Source organism: Zootoca vivipara, chromosome 1 (genome assembly GCF_963506605.1).
Source record: "Zootoca vivipara chromosome 1, rZooViv1.1, whole genome shotgun sequence".
NCBI lineage: Eukaryota > Metazoa > Chordata > Lepidosauria > Squamata > Lacertidae > Zootoca > Zootoca vivipara.
This window is the reverse complement of record NC_083276.1, coordinates 42329369-42349313: the sequence shown is the minus strand read 5'-3', so window position 1 is coordinate 42349313 and position 19945 is coordinate 42329369. Positions and strand designations below refer to the sequence as shown.

The following is a 19945-nucleotide window of genomic DNA, read 5'->3' as shown; positions in this document are numbered from 1 at the left end:
GTTGCTCGGTCCCAGCTCCTGCCAACCTAGCAGTTTGAAAGCATGTCAAAGTGCAAGTAGATAAATAGGTACCGCTCCGGCGGGAAGGTAAACAGCGTTTCCATGAGCTGCTCTGGTTCGCCAGAAGTGGCTTAGTCATGCTGGCCACATGACCTGGAAGCTGTACGCCGGCTTCCTCGGCCAATCATGCAAGATGAGCGCGCAACCCCAGAGTCGGTCACGACTGGACCTAATGGTCAGGGGTTCCTTTACCTTTACTTTTAAGAAGTATGTCGGCAGGGGGTTGGACTGGATGGCCCTTGTGGTCTCTTCCAACTCTATGATTCTATGATTCATTCTCTCCCCTCTTCTCCCTGGCCTTTTTAGCTGTAATTTCCTAATTGTTTTCTAAATTTCTGGTGAATAACCCTTTTTTGGGTCTTTGTACCCTGAGAAGATTGTCCCATCACTCCAGTGCCTAGCCCACAAGTCCTCCTAGATGTTTTATTGTGTTTTCAATATTCTGTTGGGAGCCGCCCAGAGTGGCTGGGGAAACCCAGCCAGATAGGTGGGGTATAAATAATATAAATAATTTATTATTATTATTATTATTATTATTATTATTATTATTATTATTAGAACTAATCTAAAGCTGTTTCACACTATACATGGCAGTTGGCTTTACCACCATTTTTCGTGGTAAGCATGTAAATGTGGAGGGAAGAGAACATGTCCCTAAGCAAGCTGCAGACAACAGCCAGAGGAGTGCAACTCCTTAGTATGTGTACAATGTCTGTTTGGGGACTGTATGTCTTTACTTCACACTTTACATATGTATCACAAAAAACCCCACAATTTTCAATTGTCACATAAAGTGAAAAGCGCCCTAGGGAAACTACTGTATACATAAAGGTAAAGGGGCCCCTGACCATCAGGTCCAGTCGTGTCCGACTCTGGGGTTGCGGCGCTCATCTCGCTCTATAGGCCGAGGGAGCCGGCGTTTATCCGCAGACAGCTTCTGGGTCATGTGGCCAGCATGACAAAGCTGCTTCTGGCGAACCAGAGCAGCGCACGGAATCGCCGTTTACCTTCCCACCGGAGCGGTCCCTATTTATCTACTTTTACTTTGATGTGCTTTCGAACTGCTAGGTGGGCAGGAGCTGGGACCGAGCAACGGGAGCTTACCCCATTGCAGAGATTTGAACCACCAACCTTCTGATCAGCAAGCCCTGGACTCTGTGGTTTAACACACAGCGCCACCTGGGTCCCATACCGTACACATGCATACTCATACCGTATACATACATACTCATAATTTATTTTATGCTGTTCCTATCTTTATCAGCAGATGGCAGCGTAGCATTAAATGTATTATGTTTGAAAGAGAAATTGATGCTGCCTTCGTGAAAAATAATGCTTTATTGGATTTTTTTTTTTTGAGGGAGGGGTGTTTTGCTTAGGGCAGAAATATGAAATAGTTTCATTTCTCTTCGGGTTTGCTTGACATTTGTGTGTACGTCCTAGGTGCTACCTTACTGGGGAAATCCCCACGACCGAAAAGTGATCAGGAAATTCTGGAGTCAGGTACGTCTTAACTTATTTTTAAAGCCTTTTTGGTTCTTGTTCATTTACAATAGACTGTGAAGATATATCCCCAAAGGACAAATGATAAACTTATCCATTATGCTGTTCCCATTTTCAGTTTTAGTTTAATACAGTATTCATCTTCCCTACAATACCTACCTCTGTATTTCTTCTAAATCGCATATTGTACAGCCTTCCTTCTTCCATGGTCCTTTAAGTCCCAGTTCTCACTATTCCACATTATATATCCTATATGTCTCTTGCCCAACTGCAGCATCTATGCTTACTCTTCCCTTTCCTTGTGTGCTTCTGTTCTGAACTTTTTCCCTTCCCTGCTCCAACTTTTGAGCTCTTCTTATGAAAGAATCTGCTATTACTTTGGCCCTGACTCTTAGAACAATGTAAGTGGAAGTCTGTCAAACCTGCGGCCCTCCAGATGTTTTGGACTACAATTCCCATCTTCCCCAACCACTGGTCCTGCTAGCTAGGGATCATGGGAGTAGTAGGCCAAAACATCTGGAGGGCCGCAGGTTTGACATGCCTGGACTATAGCAAGCAGATTGCTTCCTGAGTGGTAGAACCACATGTCGTGGTGTAAATCATTATGATACAGGACCTTCCAGTTAGGAAATTGGAGGTTTACTTTTAAGGGAGAGTACCAACAGTGCTCTTAATGTAGTGTGTGGATTCTTCCCCCCCCCCATTAACTCAGGCATTAAATATGGAAAATGTGGGGAATGTAATGTGTGAGTTCCTGAATACAGATATTTTACATTAGTATCACTGACGAGTAAACTCAGTTTATATAACTAAAATATGTTTTCATAATTGCAGAAGACTTTGTATACTCAGGATGCTCCTTTCCATGTCGTGATCACCAGTTATCAGCTTGTAGTCCAAGATGTGAAGTATTTTCAACGGGTTAAGTGGCAATACATGGTGCTAGATGAGGCACAGGCACTGAAAAGTAGCTCTAGGTAAGAAGAAGAAAAAATTAAACTTAAGTCCTTTTGGCCAGTGATAGAAAAGGAAGCACGGGTGTAACAGATTTATACTATCTTAAAATGCTTAATATTGCACTTCTTTTCTTATATATGTTTCCATCTCTGATCAAGCTGCCATGACCTAGTTTGGATATACAATGTTGTGATAGCTTAGAGGGTTATTTTTTTAAAACAACAACAGCAACAATAATCAAGTGGTGTATAAATTTTGATACGTAAATCAAGGTGCCCATACTTTATCATCCCAGATTCAGGAATCTGGGCAGTTTGTGACTGGAAAATTCACTTTTTCAACTGGATGCAATAATGTTTTCCCAAAATCTTTCTTAATGAGTTATTGAATTGAAATTGATCAGTAGCACCCACCTCCTTGAAATTCTTGGGGTTGTGTTAACTTACTTGAATGGAAAGCTGTCCTTTTCCTGTGAGAAACCTGGCAGCGTCCCAAGGCAGTAGTTACATCAGGAATCCATGGTACCTGCAGGACCTTGGAGAGCTCTCAAAATATTGCTGAAGCAGCCATAGAAGACGCTGTCCCTGCAAGCACTACCGTGTTTCTCCGAAAATAAGCCATACCCTGAAAATAAGCCATAGTGATAGGCAGTTTAACCTTGTAGGTTAAACTGTACCATACTTAATTAAAAAAATAAGACATCCCCTGAAAATAAGCCACTGTGTTGTTGTTTTTTGAGGAAAAATAAATATAAGACGGTGTCTTATTTTTGGAGAAACACGGTAGATCCAACTGAAGACTATAAACTTTGACTGAACCTGTAATGAAGTAAGCCTGGCTCCCTTAGAGGAGAAGTTTCTTGCCTCCTTCGGGACTGGAGAGGCAGGCTACAGTGAGAGAGACTTCTCCTCTGAATCTTAGGATAGTAATAGGGCTGTGTCCTCCAGCCAAGAAGGTGCTTGAGGAGGTGGTGATTCTTCCCACAGGGACAAGGCCAGAGCCTAGTTCTCCTATGAGTCCTCTGTAGCACATTGTACAATCCCTGGGTGTTATTATTATTATTATTATATTTATTTCATTAATTCAGTCCCAACCTGCCTTCCAAAGGAGCCCAGGTTGGGAAACACATAGCTAACAAAAAACATATCTAAAGATGGTTAAAAACATTATCTCAGCCAATGATTTCAACGTTGCCAGGGACATTATCTTTTTGCCATTAAATGCCTAGGTAAGCAGGATTGTTTTTAAATTCCTTCTGAAAGTCAGTAATGAGGGAGACAGGGGAAGCATTCCATAAATGGGGAACCACCGAGCCGAGTTGTAGCCTCGCCTGCCTCTCATAAAGTCTGATATGGTTGCATTGGGGAAGGCAATCTGTTAGGTACTTGGGTCCCAAGCCACAAAGTGATTTGTATGCTAGTACTAACACTTCAAATTGTGCCTGGTGGTTCACTGGCAGCCAATGCAGTGCTTTCAGAAGCATCTATGCCTGGTCCCATAGGCTGCCTCGCCAGCCAGCCAGCAGCCACATTCTTTACTAGCTGCAGCTTCTGCACCATCTTCAATGGCAGCACCACTACAGACTGCGGGTCACGACTGAAGCTAGTGGTCAGATGTATTTATGGCTCAGTAACGTTTGACATAGGGACCCAGGTGGCGCTGTGGTTAAACCACTGAGCCTAGGGCTTGCTAATCAGAAGGTCAGCAGTTCGAATCCCTGTGACGGGGTGAGCTCCCGTTGCTTGGTCCCAGCTCCTGCCAACCTAGCAGTTTGAACGCACGTCAAAATGCAAGTAGATAAATAGGAACCGCTACAGCGGGAAGGTAAACGGCGTTTCCATGTGCTGCTCTGGTTTGCCAGAAGCGGCTTTGTCACGCTGGCCACATGACCTGGAAGCTATACGCCGGCTCCCTCGGCCAATAATGTGAGATGAGCGCGCAACCCTAGAGTCGGACACGACTGGACCTAATGGTCAGGGGTCCCTTTACCTTTACCTAACGTTTGACATAATTGTTTATATCACAACATATGGTTTACATTATGTTGCATCTCTAGAATAACTTCAGGAAAGAAATGGAATGTAGGGACTTAACATGATAGGAAAATCATATGTAGTCCTTTCTCTTTCCTAGAAGATACCTTATGCATTCATGTTCTTTCTGAAAATATAAAGTGGTAACTTCCTTTATTGCCACTTTTTATCATAGCTAAATTCTATTAATTAAAATAACATTGGTATTTCAGCGTTCGTTGGAAAATTCTGCTTCAGTTCCAGTGCCGAAATAGACTCTTGCTGACTGGGACACCCATCCAAAACACCATGGCTGAGGTATGCACCACTCCCTCCAGTTCACACTATTCTAGATTAATTTATAAACAAAGATATGCTCATCAGTATCTAAACAAGCAATATATTTGCTTCAGGAGAATACTCCACACAGGCTGAAGTTTAATTTGTTGCTTGGGCTGCAACAGTTCTATTGTTTTCTGTTTAAAAGCTAGCTTCTCCTTTTTGGCAGTGGGAACTTTTCTAATAGAAACCCACATATGTGTGCTCATATCGTTCCCATGTTCCTGGACACGTACCATAACAGTAACCAGGGATCAAATGAATGGAAGTATTATATCCCATTCATTGGACTGAAAAGTGTTAAAGATGCATGATAGACCAATTAATTGGTTTTTCAAAGAATCAATGAATGATTCTGTGTTTTCACAATTTCTTATAGACTTTGAAAATCTGCATAAGCTGACTGACTAGGATAATGAAGTTGCTTAAATTTTGATTGGTGCTGCACAGATTACATATATTGATAGTTTAACTGTTCAGCAGAAACCCCTTGAATAGCTGTGTAAATGGCCCCTGCTTCAGCTTGTGGTACACTCACTGGTCACAGATGGTATTTTTTATCCTTACAGTTCTAGAAGATGCAAAATCTTAGTTGTTACACTGCTGGGTTAGTTGCACATGGCCTGCTCTCTCCCTTCCTTATTCTTCAGGGTCCCAGAAGGGGGCACCCACTATGAATGAGGCAGCAAAGGATGCTATTACTGAAGTGCAAATAGGCACCCAGTCACCCTTTATACATCTACTGAAAATTTACTATGAAGGGTGGGAGAATTGGCAGGAAAGCTTCATTCTGCATTTGAATCACAGTCAGGGCACTTCCTTTACGCATCTGGAAGATAGTTGTTCTTGCTTCTTTATTTACAGCACCCTGTTCTCGTTTCCCAGCAGAGAAGCTTGCTAGTGACCCAGACGTGTGTGACTCTGAGACTCCTTTCATAGAAAACAGAATTATTTTAGTGCAATCTGCGTAGTTGCACTCTTGCTGACCTCTCTTTCTGAAGTTCACTCTGTGCCCATAGCTTTAGCCTAGTGGTTGGGTTTGGAACTAGAAAAGGGAAAGACCTGTTTCACCCTACTATCAGATGTGGAGAGGGGCTTCTCTGTCATAGTTATTGAAAGGTTTCCTTTTAAGTGGCGACAGAGTTACTGGCAAGACTCTATAGTATACTTACTTGGTGGGCTAGCTTCTCGTATTTACTTTTGCTCTTATGTTGCAGCTCTGGGCTTTGCTTCATTTCATTATGCCAACACTGTTTGACTCGCACGAGGAATTCAATGAGTGGTTTTCTAAAGATATCGAAAGCCATGCAGAGAACAAATCGGCCATTGATGAGAGTGAGTATTGTGCAGGAATCTGTCTTTTCTGCATGAGAATTCTGCAGCTTGAGCAGAACTGCCCACAGTGACCAAAATGAATTGTGAACTGTTCCTTAATTGCTTTTTAACTCTACATTCAGATAGACTTAATATGTGTTGCTAAGGATTGTTTTTGTGGAAGCTGAGATAAGACTACAGATGAGTTTTTGGCAAGAGCAGCAGTAGCAGTTTTTCACATAGGGAAGGAGAATACTGCAGTGTCTGAGATTTGGGATAGTGAAATACTTCCTAGGTCAACATAAAGATAAACTTGAGTATTCAATCCTACACGATCTAGTGATGGACACCAAATTGGCTACCTTTTAAAGGGGATTATACACATTTATGGAGGATAAGGTTCTTTGCAACTACTAGTTATGACAACTTCATGTTATTTTCAAAACTTAAATTGTCAGTGCTCATTAGTAGTTTCCAGACATAGACTGCATCACTTCAGTTTTATGAGCTGGTCACTGCTGGCCCAACTGTTAAATTTGGCTAAATTCCAACCAAAATAGTAGAACCTAGTTTTGTCATGAATTCTACTCAATATCGATCCACAGCAGAATTCTAATGTAAATTCATACCTTGGATCCCAAATGCCCTGGAACTCGGATGTTTTGGCTCCCGAATGCCGTAAACCCGTAAGTGATTGTTCCGGTTTGCGAATGTTCTTTTGGAACCCGAACGTCCAACAGGGCTTCTGGTGGCTGCAGGAGCTTCCTGCAGCCAATCAGAAGCCGCAATTTGGTTTTTGAACATTTTGGAAGTCAAACGGACTTCTGGAACAGATTCTGTTTGACTTCCAAGGTACGACTGTATACAGTGGACGCTCGGGTTGCGAATGTGATCCGTCCAGGAGGCACGTTCGCAGCCCGCAGCGTTTGCAACCCGCAGCGCTGTATATGCGCACGCGCAGGTCACGGTTCAGTGCTTCTGAGCATGCGCTGAAACCCAGAAGTAACACGTTCTGGGACTTCCAGGTTCAGCACGGTGCACAACCTGAAAAACTCGCAACCTGAAGCAGCCGTAACCCGAGGTATGACTGTAGTTGGCAGAGTAAAAACTTAAATACATTGCAGGATTCGCCAAAAATAGACCAGAGGCAATTAATATTTCACCCAGCAGAGCTTTACTGCTACTGAAGGCAAATGAGCATAATGGTCACAAATCCAATACATTCAGGATTGGCACTGTTCATAAGAAGCCCAGTTGCAGTAGACTTCACTGAAACTTACAATAACCTATAATAAGTCTAAACCTTAACATTAAGCATGCTTTGTGCAGAACACCACACCAGAAGGAAAGAGATAGAAAAGAGAGAGACCCAGGCTCCTTCTGGCCCATAGTCAGCATGACCTTGACAAAAAGAGATAACATGACCAGTTTAAGCCAGCTGTAGTCAGCTTCTCTGAAGGAATAGCCCAAACATCATGAACCTTTTGCTTGTTTGTTTCACACAGAGAAGCTTCCAGAACCTTCTTGAATGAATTAGAATAGGAAAGATCTCTACACATCAGATCAATACTTTCTGTACTAAGAAATGCAAACTGACAAGTTTTTAATTGTAGGTTGTTGTTTCTTTCTCATCAAATTTCAGATCAGCTTTCTCGCTTGCACATGATCCTGAAGCCTTTCATGTTGAGGAGAATCAAAAAAGATGTGGAAAACGAGCTGTCAGATAAGGTGCCAAACAGAATCAAATTCTGTTTTCCCTCATGTTTGTTGTTGCCATTTTTTAAAGGCTTTAGTTATATCTTGCTTTACAGTTTTCGTGTTCTCCCTTAAATCAGAATTCAAAAGGCCTCTCCCTTTCCAGTAGTTATTGAACTTCTACCAGCACAGTCAAATGGTATTGTCATCTTCTCTCAAAACTTGTACATTCATATAAAATATGACCATAAAAATCCTTAAAGCTGAACAGTCTTTACAAAGCAAAGTCAGTTAATGAACAGATGCTGTATTGTCAGCTTGTGTATCCAAACCATTTTGTCAATTATCAGAATGCACTTATTTGCAGATCCAAGACCTTGGCTGCATCACTTCAGTTTTATAAACTGGTCACTGCTAGCATAGTTATGAGATACGATTTAATGAAAATGAAAGTAGTGAAACCTAGTTTTTTATTGTCGATGTAGTAATTGTATGAGTAGATTTTGATTTTGATTTGCAATGAGCAGCAGTTCAGTGCAACAATCAAATGTTGCAAAATCAGACTTAAAAGTCCAAAGAAGACTTTGCATTATCATACCAAGAGCATCTAGGCTGATGCTCTGTCATGCAGCTACGGTTAACATTTTTCAGTCCACAAAATTATGCCTATTCCATAACATTGACTATTATGCATCATGATATCTCACAAATAACATTTGCTGGCTTAGTTTCCATTCCCCGCCTCTCTGTTTCATTTCCCTACTTCTGGATTTCAGTTTTGAAAGATTAGCTGCCACCTCATCCATGCTGTTCCTTCCCAGGGAAAATTTAGCAAGCCCTATCTCTACACTCTCTGTCTTGTGCACTCTTTAAAAATATTTTTTATCAAGGAAAGCCTTTTAATTTTAATCAGGTTGTGCTGGCTCTGCTATTGGCTTCTCTCAATAACAGTTTAATATGCTTCAATCTCTTTCTCTCTTTCTCTCTAAGATTGAGATCCTTATGTATTGCCAGCAAACCAGCCGGCAAAAACTACTGTACCAGGCTTTGAAGAACAAAATTTCTATTGATGACCTTTTGCAGTCCTCCATGGGTACAACCCAGCAAGCACAGAACACTACCAGTAGCCTCATGAATCTAGTCATGCAGTTTCGGAAGGTGAGATTTGTGAATACTGTCATGCTAATATGGTTGTCTGATGATCACTTCAGCAAAAATGACCAGATACCTACATTACATTCAAGTACAGCACTGAACAAGTTGCAGTCAGTCTTTAGTTGTGGCTGTATGCTGCAGCTAATAGGTCACAGCTGAAGTTCTAGCCATTTCACGCAATACAAATTAATTTGTGCTGAGAAGAGTGAATCCTTTGGAAAGAAAGCAGGATGGGCAACCGAGAACGCAGTTATATTGCCTAGATTTCACATGTGCCTAGCCTAAAATGATTTACTTTTTAAATTACGATGTTCAAACCACTTTTAATCAATGATTTACTTTTTAAATTACAATGTTCAAACCACTTTTAATCAATGATTTACTTTTTAAATTGCTATGTTCAAACCACTTTTAATCAAGTAGTCCTATTAAGGACGTGCTTCGCAATTTGTCCAGGTTTTTTCCAGCTATTAAGGAGAATTAATACACAGGTTTTTCCCTCTGCAGTTTCTGACAACTTAAATTTCCTTTATAGGTCTGCAATCATCCAGAACTCTTTGAACGACAAGAAACTTGGTCTCCATTTCACATTTCAGTAAAGCCATACCAGATTTCAAAGTTTCTCTACCGTCATGGGCAAATCAGGGTGTTTAACCACTCACGGGACAGGTAAGCAATGTTGGCAGACCTGCCAAGAGGGAAGATACAGGTGAACCTGCTATACCGGACCCAGAGCCAGCAGGGGATCCAGATTCTAACCTTTCATTTTTTGTTTCCTTTTTCAAAAGCAAGTCTGAAGACCCTGTAGAACGAGAGATACAAAGCAAAATATGTAGGGACCATTCTAACCAATGGCTTTGTGAAAAATCAGCCACTCACAGCTATGGTTAATGGGATGTAGAGAAATAATAAGTCACAAATGCACCAAGGAAGACTAAAAAATGACTTCAAAACAAACAAGGAAGTCCTTTCTCTGGGCAACAGGGAAGAGGTTTCTTGGTACTTTTTGAAGCCATTTTGGGATCTTCTCTGGTAGAGTGATTGTAGCCTAGAGAAAACAATTGTGAACTCATGGATTTTAGCTGTTGTGAATGAATAGAAGCTTAATCTCTCTCACAGCATTGTTAGGCAAAAACAATGTTCTGAGCTCCATAGAGGAAGGGTAGCATACAAAAGAAACAAAACTTTGAACTGGAGTTAATTAATATATGTTTAAATTGTCCCATTTTTATTCTTCTGTCAATTTATAGGTGGTTGCAGTTTTTACTTTCTCCTTTTGCTCCAGACCACATCCAGCAGTCTCTCTTCCATAGGAGAGGTAGGTTGAAAAATATAAGGGTGAAGTTAGCTCATTTCATTATGTGAAGGAAGGCATTTTATTGGCACTAGGATTAGAATTCTTATTTTAATTGAAGTTCCAAGGAAGGCAGTGCCTTCTAGATGGATTATTCCATTGCTGAACTGTTTTGCACTTCAATGTTCTTAAAAAGAACCTTCTACTCATTCTTCTGATGATTTAATCAAGCACCTACCCATCTGGCCAAATACTGAACCGGATGAAATTTTAGACTTAATCTCCAAACTAAAAACTGGTAAAGCCCCCGGGCCCGATCTGGTCCCAGCGGAGGCCATAAAAATGCCACTGGTCTCATACCAAAAACGTGGAAGGATGCCATCATAGTACCAATCTATAAAAAAGGTTCCCCAGACGATCCGGGGAACTACAGAAATATCAGTCTTTCGTCAATTATTGGGAAAATATATGCACGTTTTCTTTTAACCAGACTTGTTCAATGGTCCGATGAAAACCAGCTGATTGGCCCTGAACAAGCTGGATTTAGACCAAATCATTCAACTACGGACCATGCAATAGTTCTGTATCATTTAGCTCGGAAATATTCATTCCCAACGCGAGGCCAGCTTTGTGCGGCCTTCATAGATCTAAAGGCCGCGTTTGATAGTATACCTAGAAGGTTATTATGGGAAAAACTGGCACGCTGGGGCATAGATGGAAGGCTACTGTGGCTGATGATTCAACTCCATGAAGGGTCGGCTGCCAGGGTGAGGATCACTCCTGCTGGTGACCTTACAAATCCTGTATCTATCAATAGAGGAGTCAGACAGGGGTGTATTTTAGCCCCTTTCCTGTTTAATTTATTTATCAGTGACATGAGGGCACCCTTAGCCGAATCCCAACTAGTCATCCACGCCCCCCGCCTGGCAAATTATAGATGTCCATTGCTGTTATACGCGGATGATGCCGTGATTCTCTCTTTCTCGAGAGTCGGACTTAGGAGGGCCCTTAAAATTTTTGCTTCATATTGTAAATCAAATTTCCTTACTATAAATCAAGCCAAATCAAAGGTTCTAATTTTTTCAAGAAGTCGGAAAACCTATAAGTGGGAACTGGAGGGGAAACCCATTGAACAGGTTCACAAATTTCAATATCTGGGTGTCTACTTCCAGTACAACATGGGCTGGAAGGCACATATCGCATATACCCTAAATAAGGCCAAAGCTCTTTCGTTCGCACTGTTGCGCTTTTTCTTTTCTGACGGAGCTCTTCATGTCCCATCAGCCTTAAAGGTATATAATGCTAAAGTGATCGCGACAATGGCCTATGCTGCCCCGTTATGGGGGGCCTCTGTAAACCTGATGTCCTTGGAGATAGTCCAAAATCAATTTCTGAGACGTCTATTAAAACTGCCCCAGTGTGTGAGCAATTCAGCCATTCGCTTAGAATTAAAAATCCCTTCTCTAGAAAACGCCCTATGGAGGCGTATTTTTTGTTATTGGTTGTCCTTGCGACACAGACTTTCAAAACTCTATCTTATCCAATGTCTCTGGCGAGACAAATTCGCTAGCCCATGGGCAGAGAAGATACATACAAAAATCGTGTCCTATGGACTGTCTCCATCGGACCTATTGAAACTAGATCTCGCCTCGGCCAAAAGAACACTTACGCAAAAACTAGATGAGTTTGATCTCCAACAAAATGTCATAATGGGAAGTGGTACATGCTCACCGCTGAATCTTGGTATACGGCTTACACCGCAGATTCCATCTTATTTGTCATCTTTATCTGTTGCGGCCCACAGATTTGCTTTTACTAAAGCAAGATTTAACGTTTTTCCATCCAACGTTATGGGCAATAGGTTTACTAAAGGACAAATTTCAGCATTATGTGCATGTGATAACAAAACTATAGAATCTCTCCATCATATATTATTCTGTTGTCCCTTGCACACAGACTCCCGGACCAGATTTCTACTTCCCTTAATAACAGAAAGTTTGACTGAGAACTTGGAGTCTCAGTTAACATATCTGCTACAAGACAGCGACCCTAGCAGAACACTGCTAGTAGCAAGATATTTGGTTACAGTTCTCTCATACAAAAGGAAAAATGGTTTACTTCATGATTACTGAAAATCTGTTCTATTACCCGATTTATAGCGGAAACTTGTCGAAACAAACGTACTGTTCCATCTATTTTATCCAAGGAATTATTGCAAATTATATCTGTTTATATGTATTGAATTTTTAAGTCCTTTTTAAACTTTATTTACTCTTGCTTTATTTTATCCTGTCTTGCCCAGTGTTTTTGTACATTGTGTTCCATAAGATTATATTGTGGGCCTTTGGCCGTAATAAAGATTTCATTCATTCAATGTTCTTAATGTTTAATCCAAATTTCCTTTCTGTAGATGAAATCTTTATCACCTTCTCCTCAATAAATGAACAATTGTTCATCTTTGAACTCGCCTTAGAATTATAGAGTTGGAAGGTACCCCCCAAGGGGCTTCTAGTCTGACCCCCTGCAGTCTTCTTAAATCTATTGGTATATACCATCACTGCTTCCCCCATTGTTTCATAAGAGCTTTTCCTTCTATTGGTTTATCTTGCAAATACTTCATTTTTCAGAGCTTAGTTTTTTAAATTCTTCTCATTTAACGAGATTGAGCTTAAACTAGCCTGTTCAGAACTGAACATAGTACAGTGGTACCTTGGAAGTCGAATGGAATCCGTTCCGAAAGTCCGTTTGACTTCCAAAACATTCGGAAACCAAGGCGCAGCTTCTGATTGGCTGCAGGAAGCTCACTTCCGGGTTTGTGGCATTCGGGAGCCAAAACGTTCGACTCACAAGGCGTTCGGGAGCCAAGGTACGACTGTACTTCAAAATAGAACATATTAGCACCCGGTAAAATGGTAGTTTTAATTCTTATTATTAACTACCTTTTGTAGCTCGGTACTAAGAAGATGGAATCTGCATTTTTCAGCACTGTATTGTGTCTATTGTTTCCTGTAGCAGATGCTTATTCTCAGCTGTGTCACTTTTATAGGTGCTGAAGAAGAGAGTTGTTTCTCTTTCCTACGGTTTATTGATGTTTCCCCAGCAGAGATTGCTAACCTCATGCATCAGGGACATCTAGCCAGGTGAGCAATTCTGTTTGAATCTTAAAACAATGACCAGGAGGGAGGGATGTGTGTTTTTATTTAAAAAATCACTTGTATATAAATAGGCTGTAAAAATGGGTTCATGCATCTGTCATTGCAAAATGTTAACAGCTGATAGTTATATATATTCCATGCTGGAATACTGGACAATGACAAAACCTATAATCGGCCGTTAAAAATGGTCATAGTGACGACAACAACAACAGATTCATTGCTGTTGTTATATAAAATGTGTACACTTTGTAGTCTGTTAAGCCAGGGGCCCCCTGGCTGCAAGGGGGGAGGGAACAAACCCGTCTCCAGCCCTAACCAGCTCCACTTCCATGGCCAGAAGAGGGGTGGCGGTGAGCTTCCCTTCCCTGGAAGCAGCCGGGCTGCCTGCATCTGCACCCGCGTCCTCGTAAGGAGCAATATCTGTGAGACACAATAAAATGAGGTATGCCTGTATTTATGTTCTTGTTCGCAGAGGTATGAATAAGAATGTCTACTGTGATTTCTTTCAGATGGTTAGCTCTTTTCCTGTCTCTGAAAGCTGCCTACAGGCTCCACCACTTTCGTTTCTGGAGGGAACCAGAAGAAGATGACCAGCATAAGACTCAGCGTCTGAAGAATAAAGATTTCCTGCTGGATGTCGATTTCCCCCTCTCCTCCCCCAACTTGCACAGCTGCACTTTGCTGCAGGTAAGCAATAATTTCAGCTGTATGCAAGTCAAACTGCTTGAGTTAAATGAAATTGTAAAGAAAGAAAGATGATATCATGGAGTGGAATAATGTGGTCAGGGTTGTATATACTCTGTGCTATTTAGTTACTTAATCAAATTATTTACATCCTACCCAATATTGAAGCTTCTCGGTGTGGAAAAATTAGAACCATTGAAAGCGGTAAGACGCATCAGTGTTAAACCTGCAGCAGCAAATAATAGTATTAAGTATCTAAAAATATTTTTATGCTGGAAAAGCATTTCCAGCCCACCCACACATAACCTGTGTTAACCATTTGGCATTAATGATTACAATAAAATAAGATTCTGCACCAGGCAATCCTTTTGTTCAAATTATTCTATGTACTTAGTGTTTGAATCGTTAAACTACTGACTGGTGCTCCTTTTACAACAAAGATTGGCAATAGTTAGTGGCTGCATTCAGATGCAGTGCTAAACGTGGGATTTAATATTACTATAGTGGACCTCAGACTTTTGTGCTCTTCCCTTCTTTCTCCCCCTCCAATGAGGGACTGCAAGAAGGAGATCTAAAGCTTTTGTTTTATATTAACTGCAGTTTATTGTTCTAACCTAACCCTAAACTATGGTTAGTTGAAGCAAGCTAGCTTCAAAAGTTATGGTTCGAAATGGGCCTGTTTCAACTAACTGTAGTTAAGATGGACCACAGTTTGTCCGAGTTGGAATGACATGACAGTTAATCTTAAGCAGAAACAAAAGCTTATTTCTCCTCATGACTCCACCAAAGACTTGGGGAGAGTGTGAGCCCAAGGTTTAGCATTACATTACAAGGAGGACATTGTGTGACTTGTTTTTCATCTAAATTTAGTGACTAGAGTGAATAATGCATAAAGGAAACTTGAACAGGTTTCCAGTGTACTTCAGGTACTGTTAGCTTGACCAGGATGAGTGAGAGAACCTTTAATTACAAAGAGTTGATCACTGCAGTTTAAAAAAAACTTTTACATATATATTTGCATAGAAGCAAAATAAAAAAATTCCTTCAGTAGCACCTTAAAGACCAACTAAGTTTTTATTTTGGTATGAGCTTTCGTGTGCATGCACACTTTGTCAGATACACTGAAACAGTTGATGCAACTGTTGCTTCCATATGCACCCTGCAGGCATTATGCCTCTGAATACAGGTGGGCAGAGTGCAGTTGTGTTTGTAGCTGGATTGTAGCTTGCAGGACTACAAAAGGTGTCTAGTTAGCTTCTGGACTAGAGGACCGTTGACCTGATTCAGCAGGCTCGTCTTACGTTCCCACACCCACCAGCAATCTCACATATTCCCATGGGCAATCATATGAAAACCAGATTGCATGAGAGCTACAGGTTCTTAGTGTCTGTGTTTTACATGTGTGTATACAGTAATACCTCTGCGAATGTCCGCCTCGTCTAGCATCCATTCCGGCGAACATCCGTAACAAACCTGGAAGTACCGGAATGGGTTACCTCCAGGTTTGCCGCTCACGCATGCGCTTTGCCCTGCATCCTTTTCGGCTAGCACCCGGGGCTCCGGAACGGATCCCAGCCGCAAAACGAGCTATGACCGTATATAGGTAACTTGCAACTTACATGCATTTAACTTGTATGCAATCCACTTTACACACTTAGCAAAAATTAAAAAGGGGGCGGACATGACTTTGCACCATCAAATGCAACTATATGCGATTTTGGCTTTAGGTGCTGTCCCCAGAACATAACCCCAGCGTTAGTTGAGTCTTGCCTGTATACACAAAAAAATATTTCTCCTAGTACTTAGGCTAAGGATTAGAACTTTCAGAACTAAACGCTGAGGACAGGATATGTGAACTGATCTCTTTTCTAGTAGAAATCATTCCTTAGTAGTATTGCATGTTGTAATTCTGCCCAATGTAATTGTTCATTAGTTGTAAAAGCTGAAGAAAAAATTAATCAGTCGTGGTAGTGGCCTCAGAATGTCTTCTCAGGAAAAAAGGTCCATATTTCAAATTAAATATTTGGGAATTGTTCATTTGTATCCTTTATGATATTAGGATACAACTGCTATGAAAAAAACTCTTCAAAAACTTCGCAAAACATTTTTAATTTCATCAATTTTTAGAACCTTGTGTTCACGGGCCACTGTAAAGCAGTAATTGGCTACTCTGATTACATCATCCATCAACGATCAGCTACCTCATGGAAACAGTGTTGTCAAATCACAGAGCTGCCGTCCTTCCTGTCTGTAGTGAGCCCAAGGGTAAGTTGTTTTTTTAAAAAAGTCCTTTCTACCCTCTTCTGAATACGTTTTCCAGTTCTCAGATATTTCCAGAGAGCACTTAGTTTGTGTCTTATTGTATTTGTATTTCGTTAACAGTGATTCTTGTTTTGCTTAACTGTAGGAACTCAAGTCCACTGGAAATACCACATTTGATGAAGGGAATGGGATTACATCTGCCTTGTCTGATGTGTATATGTTGGACATCATGTTTGTATGGCTGATCCATGCAGTCTGTACACTCAAATTTTGTAATGTACAGATTGCACTGGTCAAGCCTAAGCATATAGATTGCAATGCAACACACAGGTGTCTCTTGGAGCAAAATGGGCAGATGCAATCCTTTCCCATCAACAGTAACATTCTTCACAGGGCTTCAGTAGCAATTAAGACCTCTCTCCCCGCCCCGCCCCCAAGGGTGAACCAATGTGTATTGAGCTATAGTAAAGAAAATAAAGTAATGAGCACAGTATTATGTGATAGCTGCTCAACACTGAGGCAGAGATCCTGTCTTAGACCCTGCTAGCCTTTCCTGATCTCGGTCCCCTCTCCCCCCCTACTTTTTGTTTTTAAAGGTAACTTAATTACTGAATTGCTGACCTGTGTTTACATTTCTTAGGCAGTAAGCTACTGAGAAACTCAAACGTATTTAAGAGTCCATAGGAATTTAGCTTATACAGGATTGCAGAGGAAATGACTTGTTGCTGCAGAATTGGCCCTTCAGGATACCAGATTTCTAGTGCTCAGCACTTCATACAAACTCCATAAAATATAAATTATTATTATTTTTTGGGGGGAGGGATCACATCCGAATAAAATGGCGGAGGGGAGCATGTCTTGCATATTCACTTTTCTTTTTATGAGTCAATAAACTTGGAGAGTGTTTGGCTTCTTGCAAGCACTGTTTGTTAACATAATACGAAAGGCCATAATAAACTAGATGTGACTCCACAAATACAGCTAACCATCTGCTACCAGAAAACCCTCCGCACCATGAATGTGTTTGAGGATTGTCTAGCGAGATACCTGCCACCAGTGAAGGCATCTGCTTGACCTTAACTTGCACTCCTCAGCATAATGTCTGCTAATTACTTGAAAGCAAGAGCAGAGCAATAAATACTGCAGTGTATAGTGAAGCAATAATCATATAAAAGCAGGCAAGGAGCATAAAAGCCTTATCACAAAAGCCACCCAAATGTTCCATTCCATTCCTGATCTGTACTTGTTTTTAGTAATAACACATATTTTGTGCATTGTCTGAATAAGATATGGATAGCTTCATGCTGACATATGAGGAATGAAATATACGAACCACCTTACTGAACTCTTCACCACATGCCTTCCAAGGTTAAGCCTATTGAGCATTAATTGTAGCAAAGGTTCTCAAACTGGTCTGCAAACTCCTTTCTGATGGAGGGGGGAGTTTAGGAACTACTGTCAGCAGTTTTTCTACAGCACTGATTACTATCATCAATGGCTGCAAATCTGGGAGTGCAAAATATGATCCTAAATTCTGCCGCAACATAAAATTAGGCTCTGAGTTTTTATATGCTTCCCATCATCTCTTTTATGATTCTTCAATAATACCATGAGAGTTCTCTATACAAAATGACTTATTTTACTATCCTCATGATCCTGGGATATATGTCGTTAGCCTAATTCTGAAATAGTTTTGTGGTAAAGGTAAAGGACCCCGACAGTTAAGTCCAGTCGCAGACGACTCTGGGGTTCTGGTGCTCATCTCGCTTTAGAGGCCGAGGGAGCCGGCTTTTGTCTGCAGACAGTTTTCTGAGTCATGTGGCCAGCATGATTAAGCCGCTTCTGAAACCAGAGCAACGCATGGAAACACTGTTTACCTTCCCGCCAGAGCAGTACCTATTTATCTACTTGCACTTTTTGGCGTGCTTTCGAACTGCTAGGTTGGCAGGAGCTGGGACCGAGCAACGGGAGCTAACCCTATTGCGGGGATTTGAACTGCCGACCTTCTGATCGGCAAGCCCAAGAGGCTCAGTGGTTTAGACCACAGTGCCACCCGCATCCCTAGTTTTGTGTTACATGCACACAAATAAAAGACCTTCCCTTCTAGTATTCTGGCATGGCTGCAAGAAGATCAGAATTATCTGCTAACTAAAGTTCCTTTAACATCTGAACTAGCCAGGATAATAAACCATGGCTTAATCCTGGCTTGTTTGAACAAACCAGAATTTCAAAATAAGAGTCTCCCCGAATTCTGACATAATTAGGAACTCTGGTTAGTTTAAAGTTGGAAACAGATGCTTCTTATCTCCTCCTTGTGTCTGTGTTACAGGAGGTGCCTGTTACCATGTGGGAAAGTTTGTGCAGCCCTATATCAGCCATGATATTTTATGCTTCACTTCTGTTGTATCTAATGGGTAATAAAAAGGAAAATATAAGATGGAAACATTTCCATGTAAAGCAGTGCACATAATTTCCCCCCTCTTTAGTGAATTAGTCAGTCGGAGAAAGATGATCTTGACTCAGTGTATTAAACCTTGCTCTTTTCATTTCCCATCTCTTGTCTGAAGATGGCAGTGTAGTCTTGCATATCGTGCTGGAAAAAGTGCTGAGTGCTTTGCGTTTCCATTGATGCTGTGGCTTTTCATAGCTGGCAACTAGTTAGTTAACTCCCCCAAAATAAGTTACTGTAGTTGCATTCAGTTTCTTTGATAAAAGCTACCTTTTAACTTGCTGCCCCTTTCCACAGTGGCTGAGAAACGTTTGACCCTGCAGACTTGCTGAACTACAATTCCCATCAGTTTTAGCAAGCATGGGCAGTGGCCAAGGTCATAGGAGTTGTAGTTCAGCAACATCTGGGAGGCAACTGTTCCCCACACTTGCTCTACAAGCATGAGTCAATCTGTATGTTTTAACTAAGCAACCCCCCCCCCCAAATCTCTATCCGTGTGCTCCATAAGCCACTTTGGGTGATTTTTCATTGTCTCAGCTATGTTGCATTGTACATATTGCCACACCATTTCCCTTCAAAATTGTATACAATACATGATTCACATGATTTGATGCTTTGTGTGTGTGCCTTAGGCTAGTTTTCACCGTCTCCCACACCCCACATTCTCTGTTTTTATATGTTCTGCTTTTAAAGATATCACAGTTTGATGCTTCTGTTTTTTAATAGAAAGGAGGAGTTGAGATCTAGATGGACAATTTATTTTTATTTCTCCTAAAAGAACAACTGTGATCAATTATTCTTAGTACTGTACCCCAATATCTTTGATAACATGCTTGTAGACATATGAGATAAATGACAGACCTAATAGTGCTCCTTTATCTTTTACTGTTAATAACATTGGCTTAGATCCTAACTGAGACTCAGCTCACAGGAGTATACCATAAACAGAGTTCTGTTAATGCTCCCACCAGTGGAAACTGGTGGTGGTATTTTTGTCAGTCTCCCCACATCCCTTGAAAATCTGTTGCAAAGGGTTGATGAATCCTCCAACCAGCAGATAAGATGG

General features: G+C 41.1%; 1 protein-coding gene across 2 annotated transcripts in view; it reads left to right on the top strand.

Annotated features, from left to right (window-relative positions):
• INO80 (INO80 complex ATPase subunit) overlaps positions 1–19945 on the top strand; it is a 67607-nt gene that overhangs the window by 20472 nt on the left and 27190 nt on the right. For both annotated transcript variants that reach the window (XM_035111519.2, XM_035111512.2), the window contains exons 15-25: positions 1504–1563; positions 2398–2540; positions 4766–4850; positions 6089–6206; positions 7828–7913; positions 8871–9038; positions 9571–9704; positions 10286–10353; positions 13376–13469; positions 13994–14171; positions 16296–16433. In XM_035111519.2, the coding sequence (XP_034967410.1) occupies positions 1504–1563; positions 2398–2540; positions 4766–4850; positions 6089–6206; positions 7828–7913; positions 8871–9038; positions 9571–9704; positions 10286–10353; positions 13376–13469; positions 13994–14171; positions 16296–16433 (1272 nt within the window). The remainder of the gene's footprint in view (positions 1–1503; positions 1564–2397; positions 2541–4765; positions 4851–6088; positions 6207–7827; positions 7914–8870; positions 9039–9570; positions 9705–10285; positions 10354–13375; positions 13470–13993; positions 14172–16295; positions 16434–19945) is intronic.